Source organism: Oncorhynchus gorbuscha, linkage group LG16 (genome assembly GCF_021184085.1).
Source record: "Oncorhynchus gorbuscha isolate QuinsamMale2020 ecotype Even-year linkage group LG16, OgorEven_v1.0, whole genome shotgun sequence".
Lineage (NCBI taxonomy): Eukaryota > Metazoa > Chordata > Actinopteri > Salmoniformes > Salmonidae > Oncorhynchus > Oncorhynchus gorbuscha.
This window is the reverse complement of record NC_060188.1, coordinates 57,778,737-57,796,569: the sequence shown is the minus strand read 5'-3', so window position 1 is coordinate 57,796,569 and position 17,833 is coordinate 57,778,737. Positions and strand designations below refer to the sequence as shown.

The window sequence follows — 17,833 nt, the reverse complement described above, 5'->3', positions numbered from 1 at the left end:
GGAGGCTATATACAGGGAGTACCGGTACAGAGTCAATGTGGAGGCTATATACAGGGAGTACCGGTACAGAGTCAATGTGGAGGCTATATACAGGGAGTACCGGTACAGAGTCAATGTGGAGGTTACATAAAGGGGGTACCGGTACAGAGTCAATTTGGAGGTTACATACAGGGGGTACCGGTACAGAGTCAATGTGGGGGCTATATACAAGGGGTACCGGTACAGAGTCAATGTGGAGGCTATATACAGGGGGTACCGGTACAGAGTCAATTTGGAGGCTATATACAGGGAGTACCGGTACAGAGTCTATGTGGAGGCTATATACAGGGGTACCGGTACAGAGTCAATGTGGAGGCTATATACAGGGAGTACCGGTACAGAGTCAATGTGGAGGCTATATACAGGGAGTACCGGTACAGAGTCAATGTGGAGGCTATATACAGGGAGTACCGGTACAGAGTCAATGTGGAGGCTATATACAGGGGGTACCGGTACAGAGTCAATGTGGAGGCTATATACAGGAGGTACCGGTACAGAGTCAATGTGGAGGTTACATAAAGGGGGTACCGGTACAGAGTCAATTTGGAGGTTACATACAGGGGGTACCGGTACAGAGTCAATGTGGGGGCTATATACAAGGGGTACCGGTACAGAGTCAATGTGGAGGCTATATACAGGGGGTACCGGTACAGAGTCAATTTGGAGGCTATATACAGGGAGTACCGGTACAGAGTCCATGTGGAGGCTATATACAGGGGGTACCGGTACAGAGTCAATGTGGAGGCTATATACAGGGGGTACCGGTACACAGTCAATGTGTGGGGGCACTGGTTAATCACATCACATCAAGTTTTATCAGCCTGAAATTTGAGAAAATGACAAGTTGCATTATATACGTTAGAGACCAGCATATCATTTCTTCAGTGACATGTCACCCCTAACAAATCAAATCAAATGTTATTAGTCACATGCGCCGAATACAACAGGTTACATTGAAATGCTTACTTACGAGCCCCTAACTAACCAACAACACAGTTTTTTAAAAATATGGATAAGAATAAGATTTTTTGTTTTATAAACAACACAAACAAACAAACAAGAAAACACAATCGGTTGGGGGCACGTAAAATGTCTGCCTTCTTCTCTGGTTCCATCTTAAAACAACAGTGAAGAAGACAGAGTCTTTCTGAATTGTGTTTTGAGGTCTTTTGATCTTTTAGCAGGATGATACTCTGTCATTACAAGGGATTACATTATCAAAGAGAAATGCCTATTGAAGGGGGACACTGACTTTGTGTGTGTGTGTTTGTGTGTGCACGCGTGCGTACATGTGTGTGCTCACGTGCGTACATGTGAGTGTGTGTGTGTGTCTGAGTGCCTGTGCCTGCATGCGTACATGCATATGTGTGTGTGTTGGAAGTGAGGAAGGGGACAAAAATTGATCTCTGCATCACGTTCAGCTCCGCCTCAAAGGCGGATGATGTCAGGAAACACTCGGGTTAATTTATGAAAGAACCAATAATTTGCATGACAACACAGAACAACGTCTAGGCTCCTCTCTGATCTATTTTACCTCTCAAATTTGGGGTCTGGGTCACTCAGCGAGCGGGTCACTGCTCCCCACTTCAACAACAAATTGGTTTCTTCAGTTAGGCTCGGGTAATCCATGCTTTGTAGTGAGAGAGCATTGAGACTGAGCATAGAGGACTGCTCTGCTTTTTGGTGTCACAGAAATGGTGTTCAGGAGCAACAAGTGAAATATGTGTGTAACAGTGGAGGCTCCTCAGAGGAGAAAGGGGAGGACCATCCTCCTCAGTGAATTTCATAAAATGTTTTATTGTAAAAAAAATGTAAAAAGCTATCCTTTTTAGATAAAACTATACTCAATTTAATCACATCATAAATAATTGATTAAAACACACTATTTTGCAACGAAGGTCTACAGTAGCCTCAACAGCATTCTTTTGGGTGGCACCATGGTGTAGCCGGAGGACAGCTAGCTTCCATCCTCCTCTGGGTACATTGACTTCAATACAAAACCTAAGAGGCACTTGTTTCTCACTCCCTTCCATAGACAAAGTACAGTGCCTTGCGAAAGTATTCGGCCCCCTTGAACTTTGCGACCTTTTGCCACATTTCAGGCTTTAAACATAAAGATATAAAACTGTATTTTTTGTGAAGAATCAACAACAAGTGGGACACAATCATGAAGTGGAACGACATTTATTGGATATTTCAAACTTTTTTAACAAATCAAAAACTGAAAAATTGGGCGTGCAAAATTATTCAGCCCCCTTAAGTTAATACTTTGTAGCGCCACCTTTTGCTGCGATTACAGCTGTAAGTCGCTTGGGGTATGTCTCTATCAGTTTTGCACATCAAGAGACTGAATTTTTTTCCCATTCCTACTTGCAAAACAGCTCGAGCTCAGTGAGGTTGGATGGAGAGCATTTGTGAACAGCAGTTTTCAGTTCTTTCCACAGATTCTCGATTGGATTCAGGTCTGGACTTTGACTTGGTCATTCTAACACCTGGATATGTTTATTTTTGAACCATTCCATTGTAGATTTTGCTTTATGTTTTGGATCATTGTCTTGTTGGATGACAAATCTCCGTCCCAGTCTCAGGTCTTTTGCAGACTCCATCAGGTTTTCTTCCAGAATGGTCCTGTATTTGGCTCCATCCATCTTCCCATCAATTTTAACCATCTTCCCTGTCCCTGCTGAAGAAAAGCAGGCCCAAACCATGATGCTGCCACCACCATGTTTGACAGTGGGGATGGTGTGTTCAGGGTGATGAGCTGTGTTGCTTTTACGCCAAACATAACGTTTTGCATTGTTGCCAAAAAGTTCAATTTTGGTTTCATCTGACCAGAGCACCTTCTTCCACATGGTTGGTGTGTCTCCCAGGTGGCTTGTGTCAAACTTTAAACAACACTTTTTATGGATATCTTTAAGAAATTTCTTTCTTCTTGCCACTCTTCCATAAAGGCCAGATTTGTGCAATATACAACTGATTGTTGTCCTATGGACAGAGTCTCCCACCTCAGCTGTAGATCTCTGCAGTTCATTCAGAGTGATCATGGGCCTCTTGGCTGCATCTCTGATCAGTCTTCTCCTTGTATGAGCTGAAAGTTTAGAGGGACGGCCAGGTCTTGGTAGATTTGCAGTGGTCTGATACTCCTTCCATTTCAATATTATCGCTTGCACAGTGCTCCTTGGGATGTTTAAAGCTTGGGAAATCTTTTTGTATCCAAATCCGGCTTTAAACTTCTTCACAACCGTATCTCGGACCTGCCTGGTGTGTTCCTTGTTCTTCATGATGCTCTCTGCGCTTTTAACGGACACCGTAGCCTAGTGGTTAGAGCGTTGGACTACTAACGGGAAGGTTGCGAGTTCAAACCCCTGAGCTGACACGGTACAAATCTGTCGTTCTGCCCTGAACAGGCAGTTAACCCACTGTTCCCAGGCCGTCATTGAAAATAAGAATATGTTCTTAACTGACTTGCCTGGTTAAATAAAGGAAAAATAAAAAAATAAAAATATGGTGACAACAATGTAGGCTGTGCTTAGTGGTTTAGCTTGGAAAGGTTTTTTTGCCTGGTCACATACAGCTGATGTGTTGTGCATTGAAGTTCAGAAGTGAAGGGAAGAGGTGAGAGGAGAGCGTATAGATGTGAGAAGGAATACAATGTGGCTGCTACGAAAGTGAATTGTGTTTACAAGTGATCAGGGGTGTATTCATTCCGCTGATTCTGTTGAAAAACATTTCTTAAATGGAAGCAAACGGAACAAAACAGGGCTAAACATACCTGAATATGTCCAATATAAACTCTCGTTTGCAACTGCAGACAAGATTGTGCAAGATTGTCTGTCACCTCAAATTTGTTTCTCGACCTGTGTGCACCGAGGTTGCAAACTTTCATTCATAGGCTAGGTTTTAGCAACCTTATGATGTGTATGTGGAAAATTTGAGTATCATGTAGTAGCCTAAACCTATCGCTGTTACATTGAACTGGGTGAATGGAATGTGAATGAGAGCCATACAATGTGATGTAATAGAAATAAGGCCATGGTCATGAAAAACAAATCGGACCTCATCTTAAACGGCACTGACCGCCACTGGTGGGTAAAAGCACCAATGTAAGTTAAGATATGTGGGTTACTGATACTTAACAGGCATCTAGATTTTACAATGGAAGATGGGTTAACCTCAGTGTTTCAACAGAGGCATTCTCAGCATACTGTTTTGTCTTCCACAGTTAATTTTAAAATGACACTAATCTTAGCCCACTAAACATACACACACACACACTGACACTGACTTGCACTGGCCCTGCACACTCACTGAACTCTACCCACACATACTACACACACACACACACACACACACACACACACACACACACACACACACACACACACACACACACACACACACACACACACACACACACACACACACACACACACACACACACACACACACACACACACACACAAAGACACACACACACACACACACACACACACACACACACACACACACACACACACACACACACACACACACACACACACACACACACACACAGACACAGACACAGACACAGACACAGACACAGACACAGACACAGACACACACAGACACAGACACAGGCACGTGCACGCGCACACGCACACGCACACGCACACACACACACACGCACACACACGCACACACACACACACACACACAGACACACACACAGACACACACACAGACACACACACAGACACACACACAAAGACACACACACAGACACACACACAGACACACACACACACACACACACACACACAGACACACACAGACACACACACACACACACACACACACACACACACACACACAGACACACACAGACACACACACAGACACACAGACACACACAGACACAGACACAGACACAGACACAGACACAGACGCACGCACGCACGCACGCACGCACGCACGCACGCACGCACGCACGCACGCACACACACACACACACACACACACACACACACACACACACACACACACACACACACACACACACACACACACACACACACAAGATATCAACAACAATGGATGGACCATTTGAATAGGCTTGACAGCGTACACAGGTGTGCACAAGCATAATTTACATCAGGCCTGCGTGCAAGAGTGCTACATTCAGAGTGGGTCGTTGGGCTGTTTTTATTGGATTGAGTTATTGCTGTTGCTCAGCCCCCCTGTTCTCTCGAATGCTTTGTGAGCACAGCCGTCAATGTGTCTGTCCAAGTTTGCTTAGGGGAGGTACATTCAAGACATCAGCATTTCTGTTTGCTATCCACAGCTCAGTACACAATCTCTTTACATGAATGCAGTGTTAGGATGACAGCGATTCCATACTTTAGGTTCTGGCCACTTTTGTAAGCAGAACACCCCTATACTGTAAGTAGCTCAACTAAAATCAATGTGGGCACCTCCATTTTAAAAAACTGATTCATAAAATAGTTGCTTTGGTCTGGACCACTACTTCTAGGGCACCACCAAATGTCTATGTTCCACCCTTTTGGAAAGTGAACCAGATAGAATGACGGTATGCTGAAAGTGGAGGCCAAGAGTATAACACATCAGAGACGGTACTTTAAACCTCTGTTTTGAGGGAGGCTGCCGCTGACTCCATTTCGCTATTCTCAGTCACCGCGTGTGAATAATGAGATGATTCAGTGGGAGTCCACGTGTGGAGAGTGGGTTAGATAGACAGAGCATCTCTCTCTGGGGGAACACCAATACTGATGAAGTGGGCATGTCAAGCAGCAAAGAATGCTGATCACACTGTCCTAATGGAATATATATATAAGCCAAACCAGCAATGATACATTGCTTCTCAGTCAAACTGCCTGGACCTCAGTTAAGGCAGGGTAAACAGAATAAAATATAGTATACAAAAGTATGTGGACACCCCTTCAAATTAGCGGATTTGGCTATTTCAGCCACACCCGTTGCTGACAGGTGTATAAAATTGAGCACACCGTCATGCAATCTCCATAGACAAACATTGAATGGCCTTACTGAAAAGCTCAGTGACTTTCAACGTGCCACCTTTCCAACAAGCAATTTGTCAGCTGTTATTGTGAAGTGGAAACGTATAGGAGCAACAATGGCTCAGCCACGAAGTGGTAGGCCACACAAGCTAACAGAATGGGACTGCTGAGTGCTGAAGCGGTTAAAATCGTCCTCAAAACTTGAGACATCTGTGGCTTTGTGTCTTGTGACAAACTGCATATTTTAGAGTGGCCTTTTATTGTCCTCAGCACAAGGTGCACCTGTGTAATGATCATGCTGTTTAATCAGATTCTTGATAGGCCACACTTGTCAGGTGGATGGATTATCTTGGTAAAGGAGAAAGGTCACTAACAGGGATTTAAACACATTTGTGCAGAAAAATTGAGAGAAATAAGCTTTTTGTGCGTATGGACAATTTCTGGGATCTTTTATTTCAGTTCATGAAACATGGGACCAACATGTTACATGTTGCGTTTATATTTTTTTCAGTATAATTGTGTAGATACTCCGCTAAGAAAAACTGATGGTCCACACCAAATTTCTCTATCATAATCTGTTCAAAAGTTATTGGGTTTTTTACCCTTGTAGGATGGCCAAGATCAGGGTGACTAAATCAATGGAGGCCAAAGAATAAAAGTGGTCAAAAATCTGGAAAATAACATTGTGTCAGCTAGGCTGGATGCTGTGTGACAATTAAGGCAAACTAACAGGCTCATGGTTGAACTCGTCATCGTTATTATTATCCAGAGAACATAAAACAATATAGAGGTAAGATAGATATTGATTTTGAGATATGACATGTATTGTTTTCATATTTTAGTATACATTTTTCATATTAATGCAAAATTCCCGTTATTCCGTAAAAATGTATCAGAAAAACAGGCATATCTCTATGAGATATCAACGGAGCACTGAGCATACCGCAAGCGTTTTATTTTCAGCTCCTACCATGTTAATTTCGCTTTTTGCAGAAGACCACCACAACAATGAAAATCCTCAAAAGTCACTGCGAGAAGTGGCACCACTCTGTCAACAGAGCTTGGTGCTTCTTATCGGATGTATTAGGTTGCGGAATCTGACTTTTTGGATTGGTAATGATATTTTAGAGAAAGACCCCACTGATAGATTCAGAACATGAAGAATCATATTTGTCTGGGTAAAATGTAAAGTGAAATTTCATCACCAAAGCCCGTTTTCACCCTCTTTGGCCAGAGTGGGTGGACTGCCTACAAATTGTGAAATGAACAGCGCCCAAACACAAAGGAAAATAACTCAACACCTAGAATAGACTGACAGATCATATTCTGTGTCCACCCTATACCTTCTCAATTATCTGTGCTAGGTGAACTTAGGCAAACTTTGCGTAACATTCTGCAGTCTGTTTTACTGACTGTCAAATCAATGGTTGAACAGGCATATCAGGAGGCAGATGCCCCTTATTTGACCTTGGTTGTGTTGAGGGAGGCAGACACAAAGCTTGTGGCATACGCAATGGCCCAGGACCAAAATGGAGGCAGAGTGATGTCTTACCTGGGATAGGCCGAGGTGGACTGATGCAGTCTCAGAGATGTACATGATTTTGCCGTCTGAAGCGACAACGAATACGAAGCCGTCCAGAGTCTGGGGAATAAAACGTGTTAGACCCAAAAATATACCATCCATTTTGGATAATAACATACATAGAAGGTCAGTTAGAATTGTAGATATTAGACATTGCATTGTGCATAAATCAGCATATGGGAGTGTGGTTAAGAGTGCCTTTTATGCCTACTCTTTTGTAGTCTTTCAAAAACCACACTCTGTTCTATCACATCTGGCTCTAATCATGGCATGAAATCCACTACAAATTCTTGGCAAAGCCTACAAATTCCATAGCAAAAACATTGTAACATCAATGGCATTTTCTCTTCAGAACACTACAATTGTCCTAAATACATACAGTACCATACAAATCAGGCTGTCTTCTGTATACCACCATTACCTTATCACAACACAACTGATTGGCTCAAATGCATTAACCTCTTGGCCTTTCCTTTAAGCTGTTGAAGGAAAGGCCAAGAGTGTGCAAAGCTGTCATCAAGGCAAAGGGTGGCTACTTTTCTCAAATATAAAATAGAAATTGATTTGTTTAACACTTTTGTGGTTACCACATGATTCCATATGTGTTATTTCATAGTTTTGATGTCTTCACTATTATTCTACAATGTAGAAAATAATAAAAAATAAAGAAAAACCCTTGAATGAGTAGGTGTGTCCAAACTTTTGACTGGTACTGTATATTGTGTATATATAGTACTGAAATATTGTGTTACATATTTGTGTTGTGTATATTGGGTCATATATTTGTGTTGAAAATATCCCACCTGCAGTAGATGGGATCCCAGTTCTTTTGCCATGTTGTCCAGAGGGCTGATTCTGGTAGGCTGGCCCCAGGCCTCCCCCAGCCCTGTAGATGAAACACACAATAGGTGTAGAATACATTACCGAGCTGCTTCCAGGAGAAGAGGACACTATGAAGAGGACCCAATATATAGCCTTACATTATTTTTTGACTGGTCTGGTCAGATACTGCAATCTCAATGGTACGGGTTAATGACACAATGTCTTCTACGTCAAATGAAAAGATGGACACCAGCCAGCGTTAAAGGGGACATCAATCACGACAACTGTCCCTTGAGATGCTGCTCATAAAGGTTTGAGAAATATTGAACCATGGTAATACTAAAGGATTTCAAGCTGCTCCATCCTGTCTCATTATGTTGTGTGTATTTGTTTTAAATCACATAGGTTGAAAGTAGTGTATGTATTTGCAGCTGATGCAAAATGAGTGCACAGAATCCTACTAGCACACATGTCCACCAGTCCTGTATAAGGTTGGACTAATGGGAGATGTCACATATGAGAGTAGATTTCAGAAACACACCCTTATTCAGTACTTTTGCTGTATTTAAATATTTATTTTAGTTTGTGCTTGACTCAGATCCAATTATTTGCTCATGCCCACATCCATAATCCCCTATGTCACTAAGAACAAGATATATTTTTCCTACAGTGACTCTCACTTGCTGTGATATTATTTGTCTATTATGCTGGACACTGGGACATGCAAACAACCTACTGGGCACAAACAGATTGAATAAACGTTGTTTCAATGTCATTTGTCATTTGGAAAATACATTGATTTCAAAAAAGTAATCAACTGTTGTTTGAGGGTGACACTTCAACCACAAGATTGTCATCATGGTAACCAAATTTCAACATAGACAAATCTTGTATAAAACATGTTGAATTTGTACCTTTAAACAACGTCAGATCTTCAACATACAGTAGCTTTGATATTTGTTACGGACTATTATTGTGCTTTTGTTAGAATGATTGATAAGAGAGCTCCACTTTAAAAGAAAACTAAATAGATTCACTAAATAGTCATTCCAAAGGGTAGGTTTAACAGAGCAAATGAAGTGTGACCATACCTTATCACTCAATGATGCTATTTAGCCCGATATAGCATTTATAATGTCATCAACAGCTATTGTTTCAATTCAACCCAGAATTGAACTTAAATAAACAATACAATAGGCCTTGGGTTTCAAGCTCTGGTTGATATCAAATCTAGCGATATATAGTGATGTTGACTTGTGTTCGGTTGTCAGCACAACCAAATATAAACGTTTGAAGGAGATGTATCTTCTGCTTCAATAGTTCCATCACTAATAATTAATATATTGGATTCACATCTCCATTTCAGCTGAAAATCTAAGTTAAAGAATAGGACTAAATCAAATCAAACTTTATTTAAAGTTAATTTAAAGTTTTATTTGATTCAGTCTTATTCTTTAACTTATATGTTTGGTTGAGATGGAGACGTGAATCCAACATATTAATTATTAATTTGTAGACAAACTGGAAATAAAGCCAGACTAAATCAGTAGCCCAGATAGAACTATCCAAGCAGAAGATACATCTCCTTCAAATGTTGATATTTGGTTGCCTTGACAACTAAACACAATTCAACATCTCTTTTGCAATAGAATAAATAGCCTATTAACTTGTTGACAAATTAAGAAATGATATGTTGGATTCACGTCTCCAACTCAACCAAAAATAAAAGTTGAAGAATGAGATTAATCCATTGGTTCAGATGGAACTATCCAAGGAGTAGATACATCTCCTTTAAATGCTGATATTTGGTTGCTCTGTCAACCAAACACAATTCGATATATAACTTTTTAAATACAGTAAATAGCCTAAAGTTAAACAAAGGGATACTTCAGTATTATGGCAATGAAGCCCACTAGTTACTTCCCCAGAGTTAGATGAACTCATGGATACCATTTTTATGTCTGCATACTGTTTGAAGGACGTTATAGGTAGTTTCGCTAGCCAATGCTAACTAGTGTTAGCACAGTGACTGGATGTCTATGGTATCTACTTGCATGATAGCAGTTACCATATACTTCCAGTCATTGCGCTAACGCTAGTTAGCAATTGAGCTAATGCTAGTTAGCAACTTCCTTCAAACTGCACACTGGGACATAAAAATTGTATCCACGAGTTTATCTTACTCTGGGGAAGAGTAAGATAAACCCAAATCCTGAAGTATCCATGTAAATGAGTAACACATCCATGGCCATATTTTGAGGTTACTGTAACTACACATTTCTTCTTATCATATTCAGTGCATTTGGAAAGTATTCAGACCCTTGACTTTTTCCACATTTTGTAACGTTACAGCCTTATTCTAAAATTGATTAAACTGATGTTTTCCCTCATCAATCTACTCACAATACCCCATAATGACAAAGCTAAAACAGTTTTTAGGAAAAATATTAAATATCACATTTACATAAGCTAACTTCCTGCATTTCAACACATTTTACAGTTTTATAAAGTGCAGTTTTATAATGCTATTTTACACATTTTGTCATGAGTCTGAGAGAAAAGGTTGCCATTTTAAAGCTAATTTCCTGCAATTCTACACATTTTGCCATGGGGCAGGAAGACAAGTGTGCTGTTTTATAGCTCATCTCATGCTATTATTCACATTTATCTATGAGGCTGAGAGAAAATGTTGCAGTTTTAAAGTAACTGTCCAGTGAAAATATAACCTTAAAAAGTTCATATATTGTTAACTTATACCCAAATAACGTTGTTGACTTATCCTATACTCATTTTTGTGACCAAAGCATTAATTGAAGAAAAAAAAACACTTCAAAAACCCCACTTCAAGCTTGTATCTCAAACAGATCGTTTCAAAAATGCTTGCTATTTCCTCCTAGAGGTAATGAGCTGGCATTAATATTTTAAATGACCGGTATACACCCACACCATTCCAACACAGAGAAGCTGCTTTTTAACACACTTAATTGCCATTTCTTGGAAGGAAAACTATTTCACTCATATTGTAATTTATCAAAGGTCATATTTCATACAAATCTGGAAACACTGGACAGTTACTTTAAAGATCGACTTTCAGCAAAAACTCAAAGTTACGGCTTTAAACTGTAACCAAAAACAAATCCTGTGAAATGACAACAACACATACTAGAGGAGTTACTGGCTAGCTACAAGTGGCTTGCTTAGCTAACAAACTAGCTATGTAAATCGTGACCAGAATAACACATCAATGAATTGGAATTTGGTTGTGCTTTTAGATGGTTGAAACATGATGATAACACATTGCAAATGTAACTAACTTTTGGCTTTCTTTTTGAGTGGGTGAATATAGGTTTTAATCTCATTGATCAACATCTCAACCAAATATTTCCCAAATGTCCACGTTGAAATGACATGGTGTGCTCAGTGGGAACCTTTGTGTGTTTATACTCAATAAGTCTGTTTGCAAATTATGACTTGACAAAATCACCAGAAAAAATAAAATTAAAATAAACATGTGAAACATGTTTTAAAAGAAAGTGTTACATTCACAGAAATGTCACAACTGTCATCTGAAAATATAAAACCTAAATTTGATGTGTGATGAAGTTGAACATTAGCATGCCAGGTTGTCCATCTTATTAATTTGTAGAAGGGTGGAATTTGTCAAATGCTGTGAACTCAATGGCCAGTGTCACTTATTTCATATACAGTGTATTAAGAAAGTATTCAAACCCCTTCACTTTTTCCAAATTTTGTTACGTTACAGCCTTATTCTAAAATGGATTCAATAAAACATTTTCCTCATCAATCTACTTCCAATAATAACAAAGTGAAACCAGGTTTTTAGAAATGTTCGCAAATGTATAAAAAATTCAAAACAGAAATAACTTATTTACATAAGTATTCAGATCCTTCACTATAAGACCTGAAATTGAGCTCCGGTGCATCCTACTTACTTTACCTTCTGTGGTCAATTCAATTGATTGGACATGATTTGGAAAGGCACACATCTGTCTATATGAGGTCCCACAGTTGAAAGTGCATGTCAGAGCAAAAACCAAACCATGAGGTCTAGGGAATTGTCTGTAGAGCTCCGAGACAGGATTGTGTCAATGCACAGATCTGGGGAAAGGTACCAGAAAATCTCTGCGGCATTGAAGGTCCCCAAGAACACAGTGGCCTCCATCATTTCTTAAATTGAAGAAGTTTGGAAACACCAAAACTCTTCCGAGAGCTGCCCGCCCGGCCAAACTGAGCAATCGGGGGAGAAGAGCCCTTTGTGAGGGAGGCAACCAACAACCATGTCGGCAGCACTCCACCAATCAGGCCTTTATGGTAGAGTGGCCAGACGGGAGCCTCTCCTCAGTAAAAGGCACATGACAGCCAGCTTGGAGTTTACCAAAAGGCACCTAGGGCCTCAGACTATGAGAAACAAGATTTTCTGGTCTGATGAAACCGAGATTGAATTCTTTGGCCTGAATGCCAAGCGTCACGTTTGGAGGAAACCCTACAGTGAAGCATGGTGGTGGCAGCATCATGGTGTGAGGATGTTTTTCAGTGGCAGGGACTGGGAAACTCAGGATCAAGGAATAGATGAACGGAGCAAAGTACAGAGAGATCCTTGATGAAAACATGCTCCTGAGTGCTCAGGACCTCAGACCTTCCAACAGGACAACTATGCTAAGCACACAGCCAAGACAACGCATGAGTGGCTTCAGGACAAGTCTCTGAATGTCCTTGAGTGGTCCAGCCAGAGCCCAGACTAGAACCCGATCAAACATCTCTGGAGAGACCTGAAAATAGGATTTGCAGAGAAGAATGGGAGAAACTCCCCAAATACAGGTGTGCCAAGCTTGTAGCATAATACCCAAGAAGACTCGGGCTGTAATTGCTGCCAAAGGTGCTTCAACAAATGACTGAGTAAAGGGTCTTAATACTTATGTGATATTTCAGTAGTTTAAAAAAAATTGACTTGCAAACAATTCTAAAAATCTGTTTTTGATTCGGCATTATTATGGGGTATTGTGAGTAGATTGATGAGGGGAAAAAATATTGAATCCATTAAAGAATACGGCTGTAATGTAATAAAATGGTGAAAAGGTCAAGGGGTCTGAATACTTTCCGAATGCACTGTATAGTCTGGGTTCTCAGAAAAACATATAAGCATTGAGCACCCTACATTTTCTCAATTTAACTTTGCTTTGAGTGCTTTGATTGGACTGAGTTACAAAACTGGGGAAAATATGCAAAATAGTGGCTATTGCACAATATGTTTAGGACAAACATTCAGGGTTAATAGGTCACAGTTTTAACTCTTATATTTTCATACTTTTCACCATCAATATCCATTTAATTCCGTGTCTTGGTTTGATAGACGGAATTAGGGATTAGGTGCTGTGCAGGACAGGCCTTTTACGGATCTGTAGACCCAAATCACGTTAGTGGCTGCAACAGACGTTGCACTTGCACCCCCGCTATAGGCATAAATGGAAGCAATTTGAGGTGGTCTGAAAAAATGTGTTTGCTTATTTATTACTCTTTTTAAAGAACTGCCTCAAACTAAAATAAATTAGGCCTATATTTGCGTAATTTGCACACTTTGCACATGGAATGCACGAGATAAACATGCATAATTTGCGTGAGGTGATAGGCCTATATTTCACACATTTTTGCGCATCATTTTGAAATCTGCCTCGGGTCCAAGTTTCTGAATCCCCAGAATAGTTATTTGCAGTGCTTGACTTGCAATGAAATAGGTGCCGGTACTCAATTTCGGTTCCGGTAGGCCTACTGTTTATATTTAGGTGCAGGTGCCCCACAATACTTTTGATTTACTATTCTAGAATCGGAACAGGAGCTCGCTCAACCAGTAGAAAATGATGGCGCCGGTACTCAGCTCCGATGAGGTCATCCCCAAGTCAAGCATTGGTTACTTGCAAAATAAGCCTACACATTTGACAATGTGAGGGACAGTGGCCATTAATAGACTCGTTGGACGGAGGTCACATCTCTCTCAGTACCAGGATGTCGTGAATTACATGTAAACCCCCAAAATATTCAATACATCTGATGTTAGAATAATCAATATGTCAAACGAGAAAGTAAAAACAAAAATGTTATGGCAGACTGTAGTTTGGCCTAGCCTTGGCCTATTTATTAATTTGAAGTGACTGTTAATTTCTACAGTTAATTAAAACGAAGGCCTATATTTCGTGTGAAACATTGTAATTAAGATTAAACAATCCTATCTAATCATATTTGCTATAACTTGGAGTGCTTAAATAATATTTCACCTGTAAGTTAATGTAATTTAAAACGGAGGCCCATGGTCTGTACTTTTGAAAGAGGCAGCATAATCATTTTCTCGAAGTAGGTTCTTAGCTTATTAATTAGTTCATAAATCCATTTCTGTTTTGTCATGGAAGTTGCGTTTATTTTAAATTACAATAGTAATGCTATTTAGTTGTTTTAGGGTAGTGTCTGATTTTGCTCCATAAAAACAACGAATTGGCCTAATCATTTAAGAGAATATTAATTTAATTGATTTCCAAATATTTGAAATTACATCAATCACATTTTTGATTATTATAATTAAATATGATCAAGACTATAATAGATGTAGGATTACACTTTTATTTTTGTAATATTGTTATACAGGTTAATTATTTATAGATTCCACAAGATTTTAATGGTGAAATGGTCATACATTTAGCTACTATTATCCAGAACTAACGGGTGGCCCTTTTAGTCCGTGCCTAAAGGTTTCTGTGACTTTATGAGTGATGGCAGATCAATTCTAAGGGAGGAAGAGGGCTGTTTTCCTCAGGTTTAGCCTGTCGAAGTGTTCCTTTTATTGACCATAATTGGATGATTTATTATAACTCCTAATCTAGAGCCACATGTATAGCAGTGAAACCTTATTAATGTGAAGTTATAAACTTGTAAAATTAGTATATAAAAAAAAATGTATGACCAGGTGGGAAAGAGGAAAGTTGGTGACAATTATAAAGGCACTTTTAGGCATGCATGGTCATATCCCACTGGGCAAACACTGGGTGAATCAACGCTGTTTCCTGGCCAAAAAAATCTATGTGATGAAGTTGAATCAAAATGGAAAATTGGTTGGATTTGCAAAAAGTAATCAATGTAAAGGAATGTCGTAATTGGGTACCCAACATTTAATATAAAGCCATTAACATGTTGACATTTTTTTGATTTCACATTGAATTCACATTAGTTGACAACTCATTCAAATGTAAATCACAACTAGACGTTGAACTGATGTCTGTGCTCAGTGGGATGCATATCTTTTAGATATTTATAATTGGCAAATTCTACTGGAGATTCATTTTCGACAAATCACTCTCCTTGTCCATAGAAACATTAACTAGGGGAAGTGACAATGGTAACCTACATGACCCCGAAAATGTACACATATTTCAAAATTAACACAATGAAAAGGCATACATTTTCTTATATTTTCTGGCCCTTTCTAATATGTATTTGTTTTAAAACCTGACATGTGCCTCTTCTCCTGAAGACATAGGCCTAATTATGATTAATCGTAATTGATAGTGGTAGCATAACTTACCATCCGGAAACACGGCTCTCATCTTCAAGTAACTGGTTGTCAGCCGAATTATTGAAGCCTTATCCAGTTGTGAGGTGATGGCTGAAGGTAAAGGCAGTAATTTCGCCAGTTCATAAAATTCTCCATTTTCTTTCTCTCGTCTCGTCTTCGCCGCATTCTTGGACTTTTCCTTCATCTCTGACTGTTGTAAATTAATGCCTGTTGCAACACAGAACACCTTCCTCTTCGCCCTCAAAACGTAGATTTTCCCTTTTTATCTTTGAATCAGAAAATGCACTTACCAATTACATCATAACGATATTGTAACATATTTTTACAATTTCTTGAACGATCTAGTGAAAAATAAGCACTCTCCTGTCTCCTTATAGATTGCAGAAACTTGCATGTTCACTAAAAACAACCTGTTGCATGTAATTAATTCCAATTAAATATTACAACCATTAGCCTACATGTTGATATGTATTGAATGTTCGAAATGTTGGTCTCCAAAACATTGCTTTCCGACGCCTGTGCATAACACAATTTAGGTGGTAAACAACGTTAAAGTTACCAGAGCCCTGTAATAATTTGAAAAGCTTTTTCTTCGACTAGGCTACGTTTCATTCAAAAGAGTCTGTGAGGACAAATCTTGGGTAGGCTCCCTTCAGTCTCCAAGTGGTGGCATGAGAAACAGTTTGCTCTCTACTGAGCAAGTAAACTGCGGAATATGTAGACTGTCAAATTTCACACGGATGAACGCCCCGGTTAAACAGAAAATACTCCCTTGAAGTATCAGAAAACCTCTCAAGTTCAGGCACACCATCAACATACGATTTGGTTGGATTCGCTATACCTCATTGGTGCGAATGTGTAGGCCTATTCATTTGCGTAAATAAAATGCTAATTTTAACCTTTTCATTACCGAAAACAAACCCATATAAACACTATAGCATACTGTTAACGTTTGTAAAGAATTGGACGAGAAAATATTCGTGCGTAATGGCAATGTGTAGGCTATCCAACTATTCAACTTGTCGAATAATTACACCATCCATGCCCAAGACACATTTAAAGACATCCATGATGTAGATGTTTTACAGCATATCAATTTGAAGTTACCTGCGCCTGGAATGTTATTTTTCACACTTCATTCCAGAGTGTTTGCTGCCATAACCACCAGAAACCTGTCTTCGATGACGCACGGACACTGCAGTTATGATGATTAGTGAATAACGACTATATGTCCTTCCCATGTAATGTCCACCTTGTTTAATCGACTCAGGAAGACATCAACTGAGTTCTCCATTTCCTTACTTCAACGCCAGGATAAGGATACATAACTAGGCTACCAATGGAGAGCATGCGAAGTTGTCTCAGACAGTGCTAGGAATAATAAAGCAACCTTTTCGTCTTCAAGAAGTCTCGTTTTTTGGCTTAAATAATCCTTAAAGACAGACCGATTTTCCAAACAGCACCCGTCAATTCCTTTTGCAGAACCAAATGCGGACTGAGGGAGAGGGGGGTGCGCAGGCAAGAGAGCACAGTTACATCACGGAATCTCTACCGCCTGGATCAAAGCAAGGTAGCTTCAGTGCAAATTAATTGTACACAAAATAATAATACCATATCAACTCTAGTGTGGGGCTGACTACATGACAATAGACTGCATGTCTCCTCCTAATTCATCTGGTCACATGTAAGCTCCTGGGCACAAACTGGATGAGTCAACGTTGTTTCAACGTAATTTCTCAAAATATTGTGATGTGGAATCTACATTGAAAATACATTGAATTTGAAAAAAGTAAT

At 39.7% G+C, this 17,833-nt stretch overlaps 1 protein-coding gene across 1 annotated transcript in view; it reads right to left on the bottom strand.

Annotated features, from left to right (window-relative positions):
• The window catches only part of LOC123999778 (single-minded homolog 2-like), a 29,878-nt gene extending 12,294 nt beyond the window's left edge, over positions 1-17,584 (bottom strand). Inside the window, exons 1-4 of the mRNA XM_046305804.1 lie at positions 17,147-17,584; positions 16,049-16,305; positions 8,442-8,524; positions 7,609-7,698 (exon numbers count right to left, since the gene is read on the bottom strand). Coding sequence (XP_046161760.1) covers positions 7,609-7,698; positions 8,442-8,524; positions 16,049-16,223 — 348 coding nt within the window. The 5' untranslated portion in view covers positions 16,224-16,305; positions 17,147-17,584. The remainder of the gene's footprint in view (positions 1-7,608; positions 7,699-8,441; positions 8,525-16,048; positions 16,306-17,146) is intronic.
• Positions 17,585-17,833: the final 249 nt, after the last annotated feature.